We start from the raw sequence: 21,575 nt of genomic DNA, 5'->3' as shown, positions 1-21,575 counted from the left end.
GGTGCTGCCGCGGGGAGCCCGGCGGTTCCGCTCCCTGGCAGATGCTCCGACCATTGTGCTTTTGCTGTTGGAAATAGAAACACTGCTCACCTCCTCACCTTTTCTCCTCGCCCCCCGCCAAACAATAAATGCACACCTCTGGGCCCTCGGCCCTTCCTGACTCTGCTTCTCTTCTGCAGGTGTAGATCTAGAAGAGACTGGAAAGGAGGGTGGAAAAAGCAGGGAGGTTATGAGGCTTAATAAAGAAGGTAAGTGGATAGTGCTGGCTCACCTCTCTACCTGTCTGTCTCTTGGTGGCTGTGGATGACTGTGGTTTGGCCTTGACAGGGTAGTCTTAATAGCATATGGATCTCTCTCCCATGAAGAATGTTTCAGGGTTGGATACACGCAGATGACTGTCACTGTGTCAACTTCTTTTGAAGTACGAGTATAACAGGTGTATGCGTGTGACTGACAGACGTGGTAAAAGATAAGGCAATTTTAAGTCAAAAGACAGCTACACGTCAGTGGCCATATTGGATTTTTTTTCAAGGACCCTGTCCTTTGGTGTAACGTCTCACTTGCTTCTGTGTGAAGATAAGCATATAAACCCGTCCATCAACTTTAAACGTTATATTATCATTAGGGACCGTAATGAAAAACATGTTCGCTTGTGGAGAGAAATGGTCTGTTACAATCTTTGAGTTCATGCACTTTAGCTCAAGTCGCATTTTATTCATTCATTCTCACTGCTGAGTGTCACTTACAGTTAACTGAGCGGCCAACGTCTGATATTGTCTTACGTTAGGCTAAGCCATGCATATTATGCAAAACCAAACACAGTAAGTCATTTGGGCCATAAGGTTTTCTGGTACCATAAGTAAGAACAGGCAAATTCCAGGCCAATGGTATTTGCTAATACCCCATGATTGACACAGGTCTGTCAGTTGTGAGAGGAGAAACTTCAGTGGTGAGAGTAGGCAAATCAAATCTACACATTTTGTTCGTGATGTGCGTCGTTAACATCATGCTGGGGTAACGCCTAATGCAACTAGTGAAATGATTTGGGACATATTTTCACGTAGCTTTCTGTTTGTTTCGGTTCTGTTAAGAAAGCAGTGTACACATACAGGGTTTCTGTCATGAGAAATATTTCTTGTGAAGTCAGTTCATAATGAACAATCCCATCATAGTGAAACTTTGGTGTGACTTACTGATGCTGAGAGAAATCCCGCTGTTACCTGTAATGTCATAATATATATTCTGAAATGATGTGAAGTTTCTCATTATATTATAGTTGTCATTACACGTGCGTTCAGTTTTGAGCATCTTGGCAGCTTAAAGGAATCTTATGTTTTCTAAACAAGCTCTTGAAAAAAGAATGAATTAATCAGTAATGTAGATTTGTGTGATAAACTATAAAATTGCATGGAGTACACATTAAATAAAATTATTTAAAATACCGTAAAACCTCCCTTTTGAAAGACTTTTACAGAGATGCGAGGCTTGATTGTGTTCATGTCTTGAATCTTACGTGCCTGAACCTCTCTATTTTGCCAGCCCAAAAATGAGTTAGAGACAGAACTGCGGTTTTCATGTAGTATATTTATAGGTAAAAGGTTCAAGGCTCAAACAGTTTGTACATCTATCTGTAATGTTGAGCATACGTTCGATTCAAAATTAATCGGACAAAAATCTTACTACTGAAGCTTGGCCTTCATAAGGAGGTTAATTTGTTGAGATAAAATGTTTTGCGCCTAGAAGTCCTTGAACACAAATTCTTATTATAAGCTATTTGAGACATAAAGATTGAAGCACGTCCCTACTCTTTAATCATACATAATATGCAAATTGTTTCCTAGAACGATTTCGTTTTGATTATCAGCCTTGGTCTCTCATCGTTTGTTTTTGGGGGGGTTAGAGACTCCATGGAGAGAGCTCTATTTAAACTTCCTATCCAGAAAAATTATTTCCAAACAAAGTGTAATGTCATTGCTGACATTATGGTAGTGACAGGTGTGAAGCACTTGTTAGATTTTATAGTGCTTAGATTGTAATACGGTTTTAAAAACAAAACTGACTGCTATATTTAGAAAATAAAAAGCTTTAGGAATTTTATTGCTTCCAAGTAGTGGCTTGCTTTGGATCACTTAGAACTTTTACGAAGTTTGAATAAATTGGTATGTGTTGAAATGTTTCTACTGTATTCACCTAAGCAGTCTGTTAATACGAGTGTTTTCACCACACCCATCTGTGTGTTTGAACACCCGCTGTAAATCTTCCTTGAGCCTCACTATTCTTGTTAATAAAGGTGGGGAAAAATTTGAAGGGTTAGCTTGGTGTGCAGAAAACATTGCTCATCTACTTGCAGAAACGCTTGTGCACTTACTCTGATCTTGCACACATCTGTCACGTGACGTGTTGACATTTTTTGTCTGCTTTGTTCATAGACAGGGGTTGTGGTCGTGGTAGGTCTTAATACCAAACCCAACTCATTTTTCTTTGCAATCTTATCTGTTTGAGTAGGCCTTGTTAGGGTATTTGTGGTGCCAGGAGATTGTAAGCGGTGTCTTAGAAAAATGAGGCTTGACTTGTGTGTGGTAACTGGGGGATGATGGACAGACAGGACTTCAAGTATCAAAAATTACTGTCCTGTTTGATAAAAATAGTGTAAAATTTCTTCGCACTGCATTTACTTTTTGTAGTATTTGTCTGTGCTTTATCGACTTTAGTTGATAATGACCAGATTTATGTGGCCGTTCCCTTGTAAACAGTTAAGCAAGGAGCCTTTTTAGACTAGTGAAACTGTGTGCGGAGAACATGGTGGTGGGAAAACAGTAATCTCCCCCAGACCACGAGAAGGTGTTTCACTTTGGTTTTGTAGAAAAAAAATATATCGGGTGTTAGAACGTACTTCCAGCTAGCTTCATCCCTGCATCGCTGCCTTCTTTCTGATTGTGTGCTATTTGTGTTTAGAGTGATGGGCTGCTCTTCCTCCTCCTGTTGACCTGGGAGGCAGCTTTCCCCAGGGGTAGTGGGGAGAAACTGCCAAATCTCTGCCTGCCAGAGTGGTTGATCCTTCTTAGCACATCCCTTGTCAAAGGGGTTGCAGTCTGGCTATGCTGTTCATTCCTGTAATGCAAGAGATGCACCGAGGCCATGTGCCCCATCATTAGGGCAGAAATAGAGAAGTAGAAATATTGCTCCCTGCTTTCCTTTATTCTACAGCAGATACGTAGGCAGCGCAGAGGGAGAGAAATTTCCTGAATGTTTGTTCAGTTTTGTACATGGAATTGCTTTTTGCATGCTAATACTTACTTTATGTTTTCCTTTAGCAAATGCAGTATGTCCATGGTTGACTTTTACTGGCATGTAGATTTGTGGAGAGGAGGCTACAAAGTTGCAGGTGTTCACAGAAAATGAAAAATTTTATGCATAAGTGTTTGTGCCAGAAAAAAAGCAAACCAACTTATCTGCTTATCTAATCAGGAAACAGAAACAGTATTGTGTAACTTATCTGACAAATCACTACCAACCAACCAGCTTAGCTAAAAGAGGTTATCAGAATTGGAGCAGCCTTTAGAATTTATATTGAATTTTAAAAAGTTGAATGGCATATTTGAAGAATTGAAGATTTTCTTGTAGATAGCTTGCATAGTGAAAGGAGTCTGTATTTGTTTGACAATTTGTGTCCTGTAAAAAGTCACACTAACTGTATGTCTGAGATAGATACAATGATCTTTTATTATCAGTCATAACCTGATTCATTTTGGAGGCGTATGTTTTCCTTTATACCATATTTAAGAAAATAATAGAAGATTATAATTTTTTTGATTTTATGTACGTAACTCTTATTAATAATTGGTTTAGTAAATGTGCAAGCATTAAGTGCTGTGAGTATTTCTAGGTAGGCACAGGCTGTAAAGGAGCACAATATATCCTGTGTAACTTTGTGAACTACAGCAGGGTTAAATATGACCTATGGGATTTAGATCTGTATCTGGGTCCTTGGTGTCATACTGGACTTCATTTTCTGAGTTCAGTGGGTTTGTGTTATTGAGATCTCAATCTGATGAGGTGTGTTTTGTCTTGGATAATCTTTTCACTAACCATACTCACTCATTATTGTTTAACGTTAAGGATGTTACATAAAAAATTCTATTCTGTTTTTCTGATGTTGTGTTAAAATTAGAGATTTTGTATCATTATTGCACAGCCCCAAACTTGACCAGTTTACTTCATGATTACACATGCAAACTGGAGTTTTAAATCTATTGGATAGTCATTTACAATATATTTTTCCTATTTTGACTTCCCACATAAATATCTGATGGAAAGCTTTTTGGTAAATCCTTTGGCAGCATCAGAACAAAATTAAAGGGATGCTGATTAGTTTTGCTTTCAGTATTTTTTCATTCTTCAGAAAAATATCTTGATGGTCATCATTCTTCACGGAAAAATGAGAAGTTAAGGAGGTTGGATGATGGTAGGGGAGATTTCTATAGGAAGAAAAGGATGTAGCATACAACATTCTACTTTATGAAGAGCAAGAGGAAGAGAACTAAAATTATTTATGAGATTGTGAAAGAAAAGACAAGACAAAACCAGCTGGTTAATGTAAGCATAGGGATTGGAGTTGATTTTTTTTTTTTTTTTAATTACTATTTATTTCTTTGTTTACTAGTGGTTTGCCACTGGTGCTGTCTGTCTCCTTTAAAAACATATCAAACAAAACCTTAAGAATAAAACATTGTTGTTTTTCTTAGGTGCCTTCATCTTTCACCTTTTTGTAGTGGTAGGGAATGTTGGAAAGGGCTGAAAGGGAAAGAAAATTATAACCGAGTTTTAAACACATACCCCAAAAGAAAGAGGTGAGGTTATTGAATGTAGACCACCTTAGTTGGTGATGTGGGGTTGGTTTTGGTTTTGGTTTTGCAGTGGGCAAAAGAGAGGGGTGAATGCTGTATAATTTTCTTTCTCTTCCCTGTAAGCTAATAAGGTCTTCCAGAGATACTGGTTCTTAAACAGATGTGATATTCAGGTGGAGCTTGAGGAGTGAAAGAACTGAGAACTGGCAGGGTGCAAAACTCTGGCTGTTTGTCAAGAGAAACTTTTTCTTATCATTCCTATCTTTATGCTGGGAATAAGAATAGCCTGCAAAGGTCCCCATGGCAGTTTTCTTTAGGATGAGAAATGACAATGGGATTGAATTCTGGCATTTAAATGCCTGATCAATTCAGTATATGATATCTAAGTCTGATTCCCGCCCCCCCTGGACAGCTTCTGTGCAAGGGGGTGGCGTGGCTCCTGGTTGTGGCTGTCACCTCATTTAATGTGTCTCAAGGAATGGTGACAGAGGAAGAATGAAGCATTATGTGTGACAGTGCCCAGAAATTTAGTCAGCATTGTAGTTTATCCTCATAGTTACATAGTTATTTTCTGAAACCTGTCCTTTAGTTCATCAGCCCACATAGTGGATAAAAAGACTGGAGTAATGGTAAGGCTCTCTGATCAGACATTCTGTGTTTTGAATCAGGATTTTGATGTTTTTGAATATGTATCTAAAACTGGTGTTCTATATATGGCTTCTTTAAAAATTCTGGCTTTGTTAGGTGGCACATATCTTGATGGAGTTCAGGTGATATTTCTCCCAGTGTTTGTGCAGCAGTTATTCTGAAGAGGTTAGATCTCCTGTAGTTTAAGGTGCCTCTTTTGATCGCTGTTGGGGAAACCATGCGTGATTTTCTGTCAAGTGACAGCACTGTCACTAAGGATCTGTCTCTGACATTCCTTCTACTTGTTGTAATTTATAACCAGACTTGAGAAAGAGGGAAATGACGTGTTTGCTAGAGTGTACCTCAAGCCCTGTTGTCACCACAGAAAGTGAAATGACTTTTTGAATATAATTTTGATTGGGATATAAAAAACACATGTGTGCCTCTGTATGTGGTTAATAGTTTATAGATGAAATAAATACAGGTTTCCATGTATAAAAAAAGAGTGCACAAGAGTTGAACCATTTCCACTGTGGAATGGATTAATTTCAGTGAAATGGGCCTTTTGTTCTAGTTAGATAAAAATTAGGACATTCTCAGGGTCTGTTTTACCTTTGGGGCAAAAAATGTTAGCCATTTAACCAAGGCTGAGGTGTATGAGATGGAAGCAGTGGAAAATCCTATAGAAAACATGTTTTAAATCTTTTTATTTAAGTTGTGGATCACAGGAGTCCTGTAGGCAGAAAGCATAAGTTTCTGGTAGTCCCAGTGAAAGTTTAGATTTGTGACACTGTGTGCATTACTAAGAAAGATCACCTTCAGTAAAAATATTGTATCAACTTGAGTATTTCTTGAAGAATTAACTCCGCCATAAGGTTATATAAGTGCCATGACAACTTGTTATTAAGAGTAATTTTGGAATAACTAGCAAGAAAGATTTTCAGTTTATATGGGCATGAATTAAGTTGCTGGATCTTTCTGTCTTCGAAGTTCAACTTGGTGCAGAAGTTCTTCAGCTTGTCCTTGAAAAAGCTAATTCAGGAGTTAATGGCGTAGGATACCAGGTGAAGCTGGTGTCTTTAGGTAATTTATATGCCAAAAGTCCTGTGGCAAATGCTGTTGTGATGCAGTGAGGGTGTTTGACAGAGGTTTCTCAGCAAGTGTATAGCAAGAAGTCTTTGATGGTTCTCTTGCTAGATGAGAAAGATAGATGCCATGTGGGTAAAATGATCCAATTTTTTATCATAGTGCTGTGCTGTGTAGTCAGCTGTCTAAGCTGATTCAAATTGGAGATGGAATAGAGCACAGTTACTTAAGACTAATGCGAGGCAGAAGAAAACAAACTATTGCATGCATCATTTCTCTCTTTTTTTTTTTTTTTTCCTTTTTTTTTTCTTTTTTACATCCCTGTCTGTGGTTGAATGCTGATGATTTTAAGGGAGTGGTTTTGTCATAACTTGTTGTGTGGCTTATTAAAAGTTATGCTTGAAAGCCAGTGATGTTGCTGGAGAAGTGGGCTTTCTGATTGCTCTACTTGATAGAAATAAAGATGTCTTCCTTACTTCTGAAATGTTGTGTTTATTATTCAGCAATTTCCTTTCATATTTTACTAAGTTATATTAATAATACAGCCCTTAAGCCCAACACATCTTCCTATTTATCTGTATTCTCGACAGCAATTAGAATTTAGAATTATTTGGTCTTCCTGCTTTTTGGTTTCTGTGTGCATGTATTTGTAAAATGTGTGGTGTTTGGCAAAAAAGAAATGGAGTTTTCCCAGATCAGAAAGAGCGTCAGCCAGAAGTAGCAAAGAACTTGAAGACAAAAGTTCTAGGTTCTGCACAACTGTTGGTACCAGTGTGCATCTAGTGCAGTTTCACTTAGTCCGCAGGCCCCTCCTGAATCATTGGTAAAACGGAAGCAGTTGTATTGTGACAGAGCCGTGCACAGCACACAAGGGGTTTAGGCTTGCTTCCCTTTCCGTTCCCTTGGAGCAGGTGTTCAGCAGAAGAGACAGAAGGGTGACTGATGAAGTAACATCAAGACATAAGAATGACTGGCAAAGGGCAAGAGTTCATGGGGTTTGATTCTGTGTAGTGATCTTCGCTGTGCTCTTTTCTTTGTTTGTTTTGTTTATAATTGTTTTTTAATATACAGTGTTTGATTTTTTCTGTCCAGTCATCTTTCTCTTCCTTTTCCTACTGCAGGGGGCTAGACGCAGGGGGTGGATGGAGACTGGGAATTTGAAGTTATGTTTGGATTGGACACTGTTAAGGTCATATAAGTAATAGTTGTTGGCAAGTTTGTTGGGTCAAAAATATCTTCTCTAGCAAGACAAAACAAGATGGACCTGGACCTCTCCAGTGACAGAATAAGGTGACTTCACCTGGTCGTTGTTCTGAGCTGAAACGATCAGAATGGAAGCAGAGAATTACAGAAGCATAAATCATCATGTGTGTTCATCTTTGAATCTCTGATAGGTATTCTGTCCTCAGGTGGCCTTTAGGCTGGCTGCTTTTGATTGTCCAGGTTAGATAGATTATCAGATGGTAGTCAGCATATCCAGTTATTTTTTAAGCTGCTCTTAGTTACGTCTCATTGAGACAGGATGCTACTGATGATTTAAATCTGAAAAGTTTGTTGGACCCATGCCACTGCAACAACAACTAACAGCCCCAAAAACTTGTTTGTTTGGGGCTGATAATGCAGACAGTCAGAGGACAATGATCTGGATGAATATAAGTAATTCATCTGCTACTGCCATGGTTAGGGAGGCAGTATTATTATTTGCATGATCCTAATGCCTAGCAGCCCCATCAGAGACTAGACACTACTGTGCCGGGTACCAGCGCAGGGAGGAAGGGTGTGTGCATGTGTGTGTGTTGTGAAATCATTGTGCTGCAGAGAACAATTTTTTAATAAATGACAAAGCAGGAGTTTTAATATTGACAAACAAAAGCACTTAATTGCCCAATGTGATAGGTGGTAGACTTTAGCCTAAAGTAAAGTGGCTTGCTTAGAACTGTGGCAGGGAAAGATTAAAGGTGATGTTCAGAGTGCAGTGAAGTAGTTTTGCAAGAGTTTGGAAGGTATCCTTACTCAAGTGTGTAAGCTGGCCTGAATGAAAATACAGACTGGTTGTTAAAAGCTTAGTAAATGGATACTGACATCATGAGCCAAGTAGAAATGGGAGCATATGGTGTGATAGCAAGTTGAATGTGTACAGTGTAGTGTAGGTAAGACAGAGAAACCTGGAAAGCAAAGCAGAGTTGTTCCCAGTGTTTAGAGTTGGAATGGAGGGTTGTGCATAGAATGATGCAGAGGGAATAATGGTAGATCAGTATGACAATACAGAAGAGAGAACTTTTGGAACAGTGTGAACAAGCAGGATAATGTTTGTCAAAATGAAAAAGAAGAAAATTTTAGTGACTAATGTGAAGTGAAGGCCTGGACAAACCTTTAGCTCTGAAGATATGTAGAGAAGATGTTGTGCCAAGGATGTAAGACAGGAAGAATCATTTAGATATAGGTGTAACCTGAATGAATGGATCAAGAGAGAAGTCATTGTCAGAGATGACATAGTATTTCATATCTGAATGATGGGCAAGATGATAATGCTGTCCACAGTGATGAAGAGAGGAGGTAGAGAAAAGAGGGTGCGAGAGGTGAGATCTAAGTTCTGTTCTAGCTGTGTTGAGCTGAAGCTGACAGTAACTCAGTGAGAAGAGATGTCAGAAAGATAGGCTGAGATTTTTTGTTTAGGCATAAATCTACTCTGTTTGAGACTTGTCTCCTTAGGAGCTGAGTTTGCGGATGAAATTCCCTGACATAAGGGAAGGGGCAAAAGATGTAGCTCAACGAAGCCCTACTAGAAGACAAAGGAGGAATAAGGAGCCTCCCAGTGACCTGTGAAGGGGTTGGTACAGGGAGGAAGGGAAGCAGGGGAGGGTAGAGTTGTGGAAGTCAGAAAAGGAGAATGAATGCTTCAAAAGGAGAAATGCATTTAATTTTTATGAAGAATGCACAAGGGTTAAGGGTGATAGAAATTACTAACTTTTTTTGACATTGCAACAGTAAAAGGTTTTTAGACATTTTAGTGAAAATAGTTTCAGTGGAGTGCAAGGGACAGCTGAAGGGAATTCTGACTGGAGTTAGAGACAAATTAGAAGTGTAATTTGTTATCAAACAGTTCAAAATGAGCTTAGAGGTGAAAGATGGATGGGAAAAGAAGTGTAGTTAGAGAAGCAAGAGGTCAGAAGTAGATTTCCAAACATAGGAAAGACTGATTGGCTGTCCTGTTGTTCTGTCAGAGCAAGAGGAGAATGGAGATGTGAGGTATGGGTGATGTAAGTGGAGAGTGGGATACGTGTTTCATATCTGTGGTAGGAGGAAGAAGGGAGAGCAGTAAGGAAGAGAAATAGAGTGGGAAGGGAGAATGTGAAATGATTATTATGTTTTCTGGCTTTCTCTTGGAATAAATATTTGCATTGTATTGTGGAGAAAGAAATGGATACAAGAGAAAAGGTTTGAGGAGTGAGTCAAAAGTAGGAGGAAAAAAGGCTGAAATTGCAGGTGTGGGTTCAGCTCAACAGGAGGAATGGCACAGCTTAGTAAGCAGCAGGAGAGAGAGAGAAAATGTACAATAACCTCATTTCCAGACTGGTTTCCTTTTCCACTGCAAATTCTAGGACAGGCAAGAATAAAGTGAAGGAAATCGATATGTAAGATGAGCATGGGCTCAGGATTGGTGGTGTTGGATGTAGTTGTGGGAAGGAGAAACAAAAAACGTCAAGGGTGGAAACAAAAAAAAAGGCAAAAAATACTGTGTCAGTGTGAAAGAGGGTGGAGTCCTGGGTATCAAAAATAATGGGATGGGAATAATGAGCAGTGCTGAGAGAGTAAATCGACGCCATTCAGTATATGCCAGGTCAGCCTTTGAGTCAGGTTCTTGGATGAAGAATTCTTTTGGAGATGACTGGAGAGAAGACTGCTGGCAGTTTTTGCTCTCTGACAACCCCATGCTTGAATCCGTAACGTACCTTTGAGAAAGTTCAAAGCCTTGAAGAGCAGCATTTTGGAGAGAGAAGAGTGCGTAAGGCATGGCTGTGGCAACAGAATGCTTCTGTGCTTTGTTGACTGGTCATATCTATCACATCACGTGATGGACATGAAAGTAGTTTGCTTGCTGATTTCTAGCTTGGTAGTTCTGTTCTCTGCAATGCATCATAAGTAGATAATATATCTATGTGATCTATCACGTGCTGATACTGACTGTGCTTCCTGCTTCCGAGGCTGAGACAAGGCCATAGAATTACATTATCATGGACTGGGCCCCGGCTGCGCAGGGTGTATCACCAGAGCTTGGGCGCAGTGTTGGTTGTATGGCTTCTGCTGGTCTTGCAGAGTAAAGCAAGCTTGTTGCTGTCTACATGCTACAGGCAGGCATGTTTTACAGCACTCTCTTTGTCTGCTGAGAAAGCAGAACTGAATGGTTTTTAAGGTGTTATATGGAATGGCTGTCATTCATGATGCGGGCTCAGGTTTTCACATCTCTTTAGTAGATGTGAACTCTTTAAACTTCTGTGTAAGGAAAGAGACAGGAAGAGGAGAATGCTACAGGAAAGAGTTGTTCGCTCACACACAGAGGATTGAGCTGATTCTTTGACTTGGATGGTTTTATCCATTACCTCGCCTGCCTTTCCCAAGCAACTTTCTGCCTGTCCCTGGATGTTGTCAATGTTCAGTCATCCCAACAGCTTATACACATTGTCTTACAGAGTTACTGAGAAAAAAAGAAACGAAGAAAAATCTTCAGGTTTTCTCTTCAGGGTCTCTCAGGGGTTTTTGTGCACTGTCGTAACGTTTTGTCGTTCTAATCTGTATTCATGCTTTTGTTTTATTTTTGGCTTTTTCAAAGACTTGGAGAACCTTGGGCAAATATACTAAGAAACTCAATGCATGGCAATGGAAAAATATAAGGAGAAATGGGATAGAAAATGTTTCAGCTCTTGATATTATGGTGAGCTGTGTGTATAGCGCTTTAGAGTCTTTGTACATTCTGTGCTTGGTGTAAGTTTTCTTCAGCTACTCTCATAACTCACAACACACTGGGTGTGAATGTTACCAAGCCTTGTAGGTATTTAGATTTTGAATGAGATAATACAGCTTTACATATCATTTGGTTTCTTGTGCATCAGAAAAAAATTATTTTTGACTGCATCACTGAAGGAGGGAATGCTACAAGTTTTATTTTGCGGCATTTATTATTGTTTCCAGCTTTTCAAGATACCTGTCACTATTCTGACTGTTTGTTTTAACAAGCTCTTTGACAAATTAAAGCTATTGTAAACCTTTATCGCTTTCCGGGAAGGTAAGAGTTTAGCCTGAATGTAAGTTTTTGTGGTGGGCTTTTTTTGGTGCTTTTTTTATTTTTTCCAGATTGTTATTAAATATATATTTGGAAAAGTTCTGAAGAGATGTGTAATGTGTTCAAATGATGTAACATGTATAAAAGTGGTAACTTTAAAAACGGTGAGATATAGTCTCTATTTCAGAGAGCTTACAATGCAATTCAGACAAAGTCATAAGCAGTGTAAGTTCTGAAGACAAAAATCAGTCTGAATGTTGAAAAATTTCATGCAGGCAGCTATTTTGAAGGAGGAATTTGAAGGAGGTAGAGAATAATTGGTTGATGTGGAGGAAGGGGGCGACAAAGCTGATAGTATAGCACAGAGGAAAGTAGTGTATGGATTTCTAGTCAAAGCAGTTTATTTGTAAAAAATAAACTCTCCCTGTTTTGTTAATATTGTCTTACTGTTTTGGAGCTGGAGAGTGAAAGTAATTGTAATTGCCAAACTGCAAAAATAACATAAATATTGAAAGATAAATCTTAATCTTCCTTAACTTTCTTCCCTAAATATGCCCTCTATTCTCCAAATACTTAAACATTCCCTTTTTTTTTTTATTAGGCTTCAACTTAATCTGTTCTCTTGAATGGTGCCCTAGTTTTGATACTATGCAAAAAGTGAGGAGAAACTAACACATTGTGGATGCAACAACATTTGTCATTCTTTCATTTTGCTTCTGTATTGGTTCTTTTATGCCCATTTATTTGTATATTACAGGATCGGGGATAAATGACAGGCAAAATTCTAAGCAGCTTTGACTCTTGTTACAGACTTTCAACCTTAGAGTGAGTCTGTTTTGTCCCAATTCCTCAGAGGTTTGAATTTATTTCAGGAGAACCCTTTGAATGTGGGCTTTTCATGGCAGATTTCTGATGTACCATGTGCAAGCATAGAGTGCTATGAAAACAATGCACAGAACAAGTGCTTTTAAAAGCTTGTTCATTTTAATACTATGAGGTTGTGAGAAAGACTTTCTCTGTGTTCAAAATAATGTATTAAAGCTGCTTTGAGTAATAATCGGGACAGTGATTGTATATCCAGAGGAAGGGTATGAAATGTGATTCAATGTTACTGCTCCAAAAGCCAGATTGCTTGGTCCTTTGCTGTGCAAACATCACTGGTGTTATCTTCTTTTCTGTACCTGAGCTGCCAGTGAGGACTATGTATACTTTACTAGATATGATAGAGTATGATCTTATAATCTCATATTTATTTTTTTTTTGGCAGTTTGGTTTTTTTTTACTGTTTGTGGAAATGGTCAACCTTAGTACTTCATGATTTTACTTGAGTTCTTTTTTCATCCAAGATAGAAAGGGAAACTAGCTGGTGATACAGTAATAACTGAAGATTATAACTGGCAATTAATTTCCACAACATGGGTAGATTTATAACATTAGCAAATCCTCCATGACTAGCCTGCAGCTCTGCCTTTTGTCTGGTAGAGCACTGCCTCTAGCCTGAAGCAATCTTCTGTTGTGCCCACTGGATTTTGCTGAAAATAAAATCTGCTTTGGCCGCCCCGCACGTCAAGACGTGAATATACAAGTGAGCATTAGAACATCGTAGTGCAAAATAGGCTGGGAGTGTTGAGTTTATTGAATGAAACGATAGTTTAAAGGGGTAGCTTTAAATTGAGTAACTATTACGTGATTGCGATGTAATCTTTTTCTCTGCAGTTTTTCTCTTATAAGATACGGGCACTGAATTCATACATTCCATCATACATACAGCTTATGCAGTTGGGGTTAAAAAAACCTATGTGTTTTTCTTTATAACAAATGGAAGTAAATTTGTTTGTGGTCCATTCTGAATTTGTTGTGTTAGGAAGAACTTCCATCTAGTATATAAGTAGGGATGGAAGAATGACCTTAGAGGGTTGATTAAATTAAGTGTTACTCCCTGTGCAAAGCAGTCTTGAAGGAGGCTAAAAGTACGTGACTGGGGGAGTAGGAGGGAGGTGGACACTACTAGTTTTTATACAGCTTTACTGAAATACTGCATCCCAGTTCTGATGTGCACGTCAGGTGTTGGAAAAACTGGAAAGAGTTCAGAAAAATCTACATTAATTTGAGGTCTGGATAATCAGCTTTAGAATGGAAGATTTAAGAAGCTCAATCTATTTAGTTTGTCAACAGACGGTAGAGGCTACCTGGTAAGTCTGTAAGTACTTAGGCAGGGCGAAGGTATCTGACAGTTAGATGGTTCTTTGTCAGCTAGATTAAGGGGATTCTCATGGCTGAAAGCTGAAGCTAGATCAGTTCAGACTAGAAATAAGGTACAGTTTACTAATGATACAATTAAATAGGAACAGCTTATCAAGGGATGTAGTAGACTCTCTGTTCCACAAAATCCTTGCATAAGGCCCTGGTGCTTTCCCAGGAAGCACCTGGTGCTTCAGCCAGCCAGAAAGCTTGTGTTTGAATCTAGAATAATGTGATGAAATTCTGTGGCCTGTTTTAACATAGAAATTCAGTACAGATCATAAGGAAGGTTTTTTGTTCTTAATTCCTTTCCTTCCCAAAATTTCATACATTTTAAATGCTGCTTTTATTAAAAAAGAATTTCATGTGAAAGATGAGGTGATCAAAGCAAAAAGGGAGCTTTCTAGTGGGATGGGTGAGAAGGGACCATCCCTTAATAGCAGATAAAAGTGGAAGCAACACTTGCCATTCTCCCTTTATATTTTCCTGGTAATCAAAACCACAAATATCCCTCCAGTCATTAATTCTAAGCATAACTTAGTCATTCACCAATATAATTGTTAGCCTTCTCAGAAGCATTGCAGATAGTTTGTGCCTTCTCACTGTAAGTTCATGTAACTGACAACTGGGCCTGAATGCTTTCTTTGGCTTTACTTTGTTTGCAAAGAAAAGCAACCTTTGTTAATATGTTTTTCCTAGTGCTGCCTTCTTGTCTATGGATTTATGAGGACATAGCAGGTCAATCTTTGTGGTAAGAGGCTCTGTAATTTCTAATTAATTGTGCAAGAACTCTTTTTGTCCTGGTTTTGCAAGAGAAATAGGAATCTTTTGAGGGACAGTAGCACTTCAATCATGTAGTTTGCATCTTTGTTGTAAAATCATCACCAGTCTGAGTGCAGGTGTCATGATTTCTCTTGGTTATGCCCATAACAAGGCCAATCAATGCTGATTTAAGGTACCGTTCAACTTAGATGAGAGATGTTGTGTAAGTGGGGTTAAAGGAAACACCTACTTTCAGTGAAGACACACTTTCAGGGGTTTCCCCAGCATCAGTGGTCCTGTACTCTTGTAAGGACTGTATACAAAACAGGTGGAAAGCAAATGTGCTGTATTTCAAGTTTTTAAATTCTCCTCCCTCATCCTCTTTCCTCCAAAAACTTGTAAAAGAAGGTAGCAATAATTGAGATGCTAAAAAAGAAAATATGCAATATTGGGGTTTTGGGCTTACACACCCAACAAAAACTAAAGAATTTCAGGACTGCAAAATAGATGAGGCTGGTTTTGGTTTTGTTTTTTTCTTGCAGTTAGAAACGCTAAAACAAACTGTGAATTAGAAGATGAGGTTTGCTCTAAACATGTGCCAGTGTGTGTTCTCTTTTAGAGCCATGTGAATTCTCCATGCATGAGCTCAGGCTGTTCCTGGTCGGGAGTGTACAGGGTCATGGATGTTCTCTGCTACCTTGTAGTAGTACCATGAGGGGGTTCTAAAGGTCCAGGGAGTCTGAATCTTCCTCAGTTCCTTGTTGCTGTGTGTGACAAGGTGGCACAGCTTGACAGGTGTCTGATCCATCAGTTCTTAGCTGAGCAGTTACAAAGTATTTAGAAGTTTATACTCTGAGTCTCCTTTAGTGTGTTACTTCTGTAGTGAGCTGGACTGAATGTTTGGACCTGTCATTGTCCCCTCCCTATGTAGATCCCTCTTTCCACAATTTCACAAATGTTGGGGTAGGCTGGAATCTGCTATTGGGCCAGTATTCTCTGCAGAATACTAACAACCGTGCTATGATCAAGCAGATGATTGGTCTGCTTAACCTTCCCACCATCATTTTAATTCATACCTGCATTCAGGTAAATTGTATTTCAGCCTATGGAAAATACAAGAACAAAAGATGGTATTTGCTTTGATGTAAGGCACTAAAAACGGTAATTTCTGATCTGAAAGCAGGAATTCAAGGAGTCTGATACCCTGCAGTAGTGACAGATTCATTAAAAACTGGAGGAGGCGGTCAGATAAGTTATTCTGCCTGCACAGTGTGACCAGCCAAGGCAGCAGTTTGATGGACTGTGTATTAGGCAGAGCTATCTCACTATTGCTGTCAGGTAAAGATCTTTAAAATATATGGAATAATTCTACATTGTACTGTAGAAAGCTCAAGGCTTCACCTTCCTGTGAGGTATTGTTCCTCATGACTGTTAGTCAAGCTGGAAGTTAACAGCACTAAAGTTCTTATTTCTCATTTGCCTTCTATAGGAACAAGGTGTATGTTGAAAAAAAAATCATGGTCTAGATTGTCATGCCACAGTCTCAAAGTCTAAATGGATCAGGACCGTCATCTTCCAAAAGTTGTGCTTGCTTCAGGAGAAACAAGCTGCAGAGCTTCAGAACCTCATATAGCACATGACAGCACGAGACCATTCTGGGCATTTCCTCGACTTTTTGTGTCAGTGTCTTGCATATCAAAAGGCAGGGCATCTTGAACCGTGTGTTTCCATCTGATGTCTATTGATTATGAAGAAGCCCTTCCTCTCTTCCCTTCTCCCCTTACCAAAATGTCAAGGTGTGCTTCTGCAGGAGGCAAACGACAGCAGTCACTCGCACCAGAAGAGTTCCTGTCCTGAATGGCAGCAATGCAAAGAAACCCATATTAGCTCTTTGTTAAACAGTATGTACTCAGTATGGCACATAGGTCAGATGCCAGCTCAAGGAGAGGAGTACTTCTATCTCTGTGTGTCTGATTGAACTGAAACTCTGCTTTCTTACTGCTGGTCACCTGCTGAGAGAGAGCCGTGCTGACTAGTCAGGAGGGGAAAATGCTACTTTTATTATCGTGACTCTTCAGGATGCTCTAGGCAGGGTGGGTTCTGCAGGGTGGATTTGGAAGTGTGGAACTTCATGCTGATGTGGGCGCTTAAGGGTGCAGGGAGCTAGTGCACAATCCTGACAGTTGCATCAGGCCATCTTTTAAATTGTGTACTGGATAAGCTAGTGGCAGAGTGTAGTACAAATACATATTTGCAGTCTGAAAAAGATATAAAGCACACAAAAAGGTGAACAAGAGCAAGATGAAGGATGCACTGCAGCGTTGCCATATTTATATGCTGAAGATCTACAGGCAGGTATCCCAAAAATATATGTGTGTGTGTATACATATATTCATATATTTAGAAAAATCTCTGTAATCATGTTTGCCTTTGGGTTTTGAGATTTTTCTTAAGTGCCTGGAGATTCAAAATGACCCTCTTTCAAGGCATCAGTTACGTTCCCTCATCTGATGTTATAACTTTTATACAGTGTGCTGGGGGTCTGTTGCCTAAATGAAAGCTGTTTTTAATCTGTGATACATTGGAGAATATTTGTCTCATTTGGCTATTAATGTTTTAATAACTTGAAAAATTACAAGAAGTCAGTACTGTTACTTATCAGTCTCTTCTCTGAGTTTCTTATTTTGTTTCAGTTGTCTCTTTTATAGCAATTAGTTTTAGCTATAAGTATATATTGTATACTTCTAAGTGAAAGTGTCTAGGAGTTGGTCAATATGTGTCTGTATTATATAGCTGATATTTTTAGATGATCCTTGTCCATTGTCAGTGTTTTAGGTGGGCTGTTTCTCTTCCCAGGAATGGCTTCGTGAGAATTCTCTCAGTGATATTGCAGCAAAAGCAACATTTTACAAAAGAGCAAAAGCCTGAACCTTTGGATACAAAACTTCCACATGGATACTGCTTTGAAAGAAGTCTAGTGCTTAAATAGTGTCTGTTGCCAGTATCTAATATATTGTTTTTTGCAGGTGTTGGGAGCAGTTTGCCCTTGTCTGTATTAGCACCCAGACTGTTTTCTGCCCTCATCAGGTGACTGTAGTTGACATCTGCTGTCAGTTAAAGATAGCTGACAGGCCTTGGTATGTAGAGGTCTTCCCCTGTGGCCTGGGGACAGTGAGTCTGGCTAGGCACGGGTCACTTTCGGCGTTACTGGTTTGTTTCTCTCTGCTTATCACTGCCTTCAGGAGTGGAATAGTAAATGGAGGCAAAGGGGATTCAAAAGAAAGTCAGATCTTTGATGTCCTACTGTAATAAAATACCTAAAATCTGGAGAATTTTTTTCTATAAAGGCAAATAGGGTAAACATGATACTTCTGCATTTTAAAAGTGTAGCTTTCTTTTAAGGATATTACTGGTTTTATTTTGGTTTGACTAACGGTTTACCCTTTCAGAACCGATGAACACAATTTTAGTGCTTTAGTTAACACACTTGTCTAAAGCACTTGGCAGGCTGCTTAATAAATTAAGCCTCTCAAGCTTTCTGTGAAGTGTCACAGGTGGAGAAATAGAAACATGGAGAGGCCAAGTGACTTGCTGCAAACATGTAAGATAAATCTCCGGTTGTGTTGCTGGAGTGCTTTGGTTAAATGCACCTTAATTTGGAGATTGTATGAGGCTGAGGTGAGTAAAAAAAAAAAAAAAAAAACCAACATAAAATTACAGCATGTGATTGCAGCATGTGACACATTTTCAACAACATTCCCCAAAGACCTATGTCTTGCTATTTACACAGTGTAGCTAGTTGCATCTGTGCAGAGGCTACATCCCTTGTTGCCTACAGCTTTACACTGCTGCTGGTAAGTTAAGTTTTAATTCTTCCTTTGTTTGAGGGGAGAAAAACTGCTTTTTTATCTCTCTCTAGAAAGTGCCACTCTTATTGGGCTGTCTTATGGAAGAGATTTTGTCATCCACTTAGTTATACTTTGTTGTTGTTGTTGTTGTTTTCTTTTGTTGTGTTTAAAATTTTGCTGTACTTACAGTCAAAGTTAGGTACTTAGCAAAATCCAGGTCTCTGTCCAGACAGCTCGGGCAAACCTTGCCTTGGAGTGTATTATTTGTACAGGAATATCTGTGAACTGCACTCTACTAACCTGTGTATTGAAGCCTCAGAGAGCTTTGTATTGTGACGGTTTTTTTCCTCAGAATTTGCACTTGGATCCAAGCAGCTGGCAGAGTAGCGATTTGATGCTACTGTGTGTGTTCTGTAGCACAAAGGAGGCTTTCCTTCACTTTAGCAGCTATCAGTTCATTATTTTCTTTTTATGAGAGCAGACTGACTCAGAGTGCTCCTATGGTGTTGGTTCATCCGGAGAGACATTTTGCAGCGAGGAACTCACTGTTGTATGTGGCATCTTGTTTTACTTGGTTTTGCATTGCTCCTGACATTTTCTGCCATAGGTTTGTTTTTAATTAGAGGGCTTTGAGCGGGTGAAAGGGCACGGAGCGCTAGAGGTAAGAGGAGATTACCCTGGAGAAGAAAGATGGGGAGGAGGAGCGGGGGGGAATTCTGCATCGTGCTAGAGTTCTGGAGTTTATCTTCTGAAGTTTCAGGGAATGTGTCCTGGTTAGTAGCATGCCCTCTTGCCTAATTTGCTTTGTGTGTAAGTGCTTCAGCTATGCCTAATGGGAATACTATGGGGGTTTGCAAATTGCCAGAATCTGTTTGAAGGAATCAAGAAGTGTGGTAAATGATTAAGTTTGTGTTTGCTTAGAGTGTCCCAAGTTTTGATGGTGTCTGGGCTACTGATGGCTTACAGATCCTTTGGAATGTGCGTTCAGTGCTCAGTAAAATAGAGGGCAAAGTTTTCATTATCAGTGGGATAGCTCCCGTTATGAATGATCTTGCTCACCTTAAGTGTCCAAAAACCTTTCTTAAAAGTTCAGAATATGGACTGTTTTGAAAATGAGAACCCTTTTTTCATCTATGTTGGGAGGCTCTAAAATCTAGAAGTCTTCTGAGTGTAATTGAAAGCCACACAGTCAAATCGGTGCATGACACTTAGGGAGATCCTTATATCCTTGTATGCAGATGTCATGATGATAATATAGTAATCCAGTCGTTAAAATGTAAGTTTAGGCCTTGGTACATTTGTTTTGTAACTTTAATAAAGTGAAATATGATTCCAGTGTGTGAAATAACAGTTGATGCTAGAGCTGGAAAAAATAGTTCTGTATTATTTACATAGATTTTTTAAAATATTTTTTTGCGAAGAAGAAATATTCACATGTCAGGAATGCTTTAATCCTTTTTTGTATAGCATATCTTTTTGGTGGAATTTTAGCAGAGATTATTATATTCACAATTTCATCAGCAGTTTTGCAACAAGTTTGACGTTTTGTAATGCTCTATTTCCACAGAGGAATAAAAGTCCTTGTAAGGTTATTGAAACATGCAGTTGTAAAGCGCTTGTAAATTATCTTGGAGTGTAAATAGTGATTGTAAGCTAGCTATGAATATGTTATTTTAATAAGAATTGGGGCATATTTTGATAATTAACTGGGCATGAGTGATTGCTAGTGATTTTTATTGTATTATAATTTCTTTTTCATGATTACTCCCTTTTTTCTTTTTTTTTCTTTGGGTTTGTTTCAGTTTTTTTTTCTTTGACAAGGGGAGTTGTCATCTGCTAATTTCTGGTAGCCACCCTTTGATAGTGAATCAAAATAAATTAATTGTGAATGGCCAAAAGGCCAGCTTCTGAACTGTAAGTAGTTGCAACATTCTCCTTGCTCTAAAATGCAACTCTTATTAAATCTTCCTCTGTTATGTATGTGCAGTTATAGACTAAGATTTTGAATCCAGGGTTGGATCTTATTTATATCCATGTTTTCCATTGAAATTGTTACTGTATTGTTGTTGAATTTAATAGCTGATGACTTTGATAGTCTTAGCCGTAAAATTCAGCTGGTGCATGAAATGGAAACTGCTTCCATTAAGTGATAAAGAAGTAGAATTGTAATTAGTAAGTTCTGATTTGTATTTATGAAGACTTTAGGATGAAAAAAAAAATCTCTTTTGTTATTCACTAATGTAAAACTATGTTGAGAAAATGTAATATTACAAGATTTTTAATAGTTAAAGTGATGTTGCAAATATCCTTTAAGTATTACAAATATAGGTAATGAGTGATAATGTTATAAAGTAATATTTCATACATTAAAGAAACTCATTAAATCAGTAAAGAAATTTATAGGTAAGATATCCAGACTGCCTTAACTCTATTATATAGTCATGCAATAACTGTGCATCCTGGTAAGTTACTAAGACTATGTGCTTCCACATAGTTAGTGATTATTTTTTTTTTAAGTTGTTTTTTTTTACAGCTCTTACAGGCTTTTAGCATTGCAGAAACTTGTGGTTATAATAAAAATAAAAAGAGTTCAGTTTTATAAACTACAAGGATTCTTGACTCTTTAATACTCACAAATGAGAGACAAGTTTCAAAGTGTGACCATTTGACTCTGTTTAGGTATCAAATGATGTACTGTGCTTGAACTTGGAGACTTAAAAGAGCAAATGCACTTTGAGGAATGAAACTTCTGCCTATGACAGAAGTTTTGAAGATGCTTTATATTTTAACATTGTGGAAGAAAATGTATTGAGGGTTTAAGAGTTTTCCTCAGGCAGAGGCTTTCTATCATGAGTGCTTGAAAAAAAATAAATGGACTATTCA

The 21,575-nt window shown here is 38.5% G+C and overlaps 1 protein-coding gene across 1 annotated transcript in view; it reads left to right on the top strand.

Annotated features, from left to right (window-relative positions):
• Positions 1-179: 179 nt before the first annotated feature.
• Positions 180-21,575, top strand: part of LOC104161691 (ataxin-7-like protein 1) — a gene marked incomplete at both ends in the record, with an annotated part of 39,458 nt that continues 18,062 nt past the window's right edge. The window contains one exon of the mRNA XM_009700210.1: positions 180-248. Coding sequence (XP_009698512.1) covers positions 180-248 — 69 coding nt within the window. The remainder of the gene's footprint in view (positions 249-21,575) is intronic.

The sequence above is a fragment of the Cariama cristata genome, unplaced genomic scaffold (assembly GCF_000690535.1).
Source record: "Cariama cristata isolate BGI_N322 unplaced genomic scaffold, ASM69053v1 scaffold40235, whole genome shotgun sequence".
Lineage (NCBI taxonomy): Eukaryota > Metazoa > Chordata > Aves > Cariamiformes > Cariamidae > Cariama > Cariama cristata.
The sequence above is the reverse complement of the archived record's forward strand: the minus strand, read 5'-3'. Positions and strand labels throughout refer to the sequence as shown.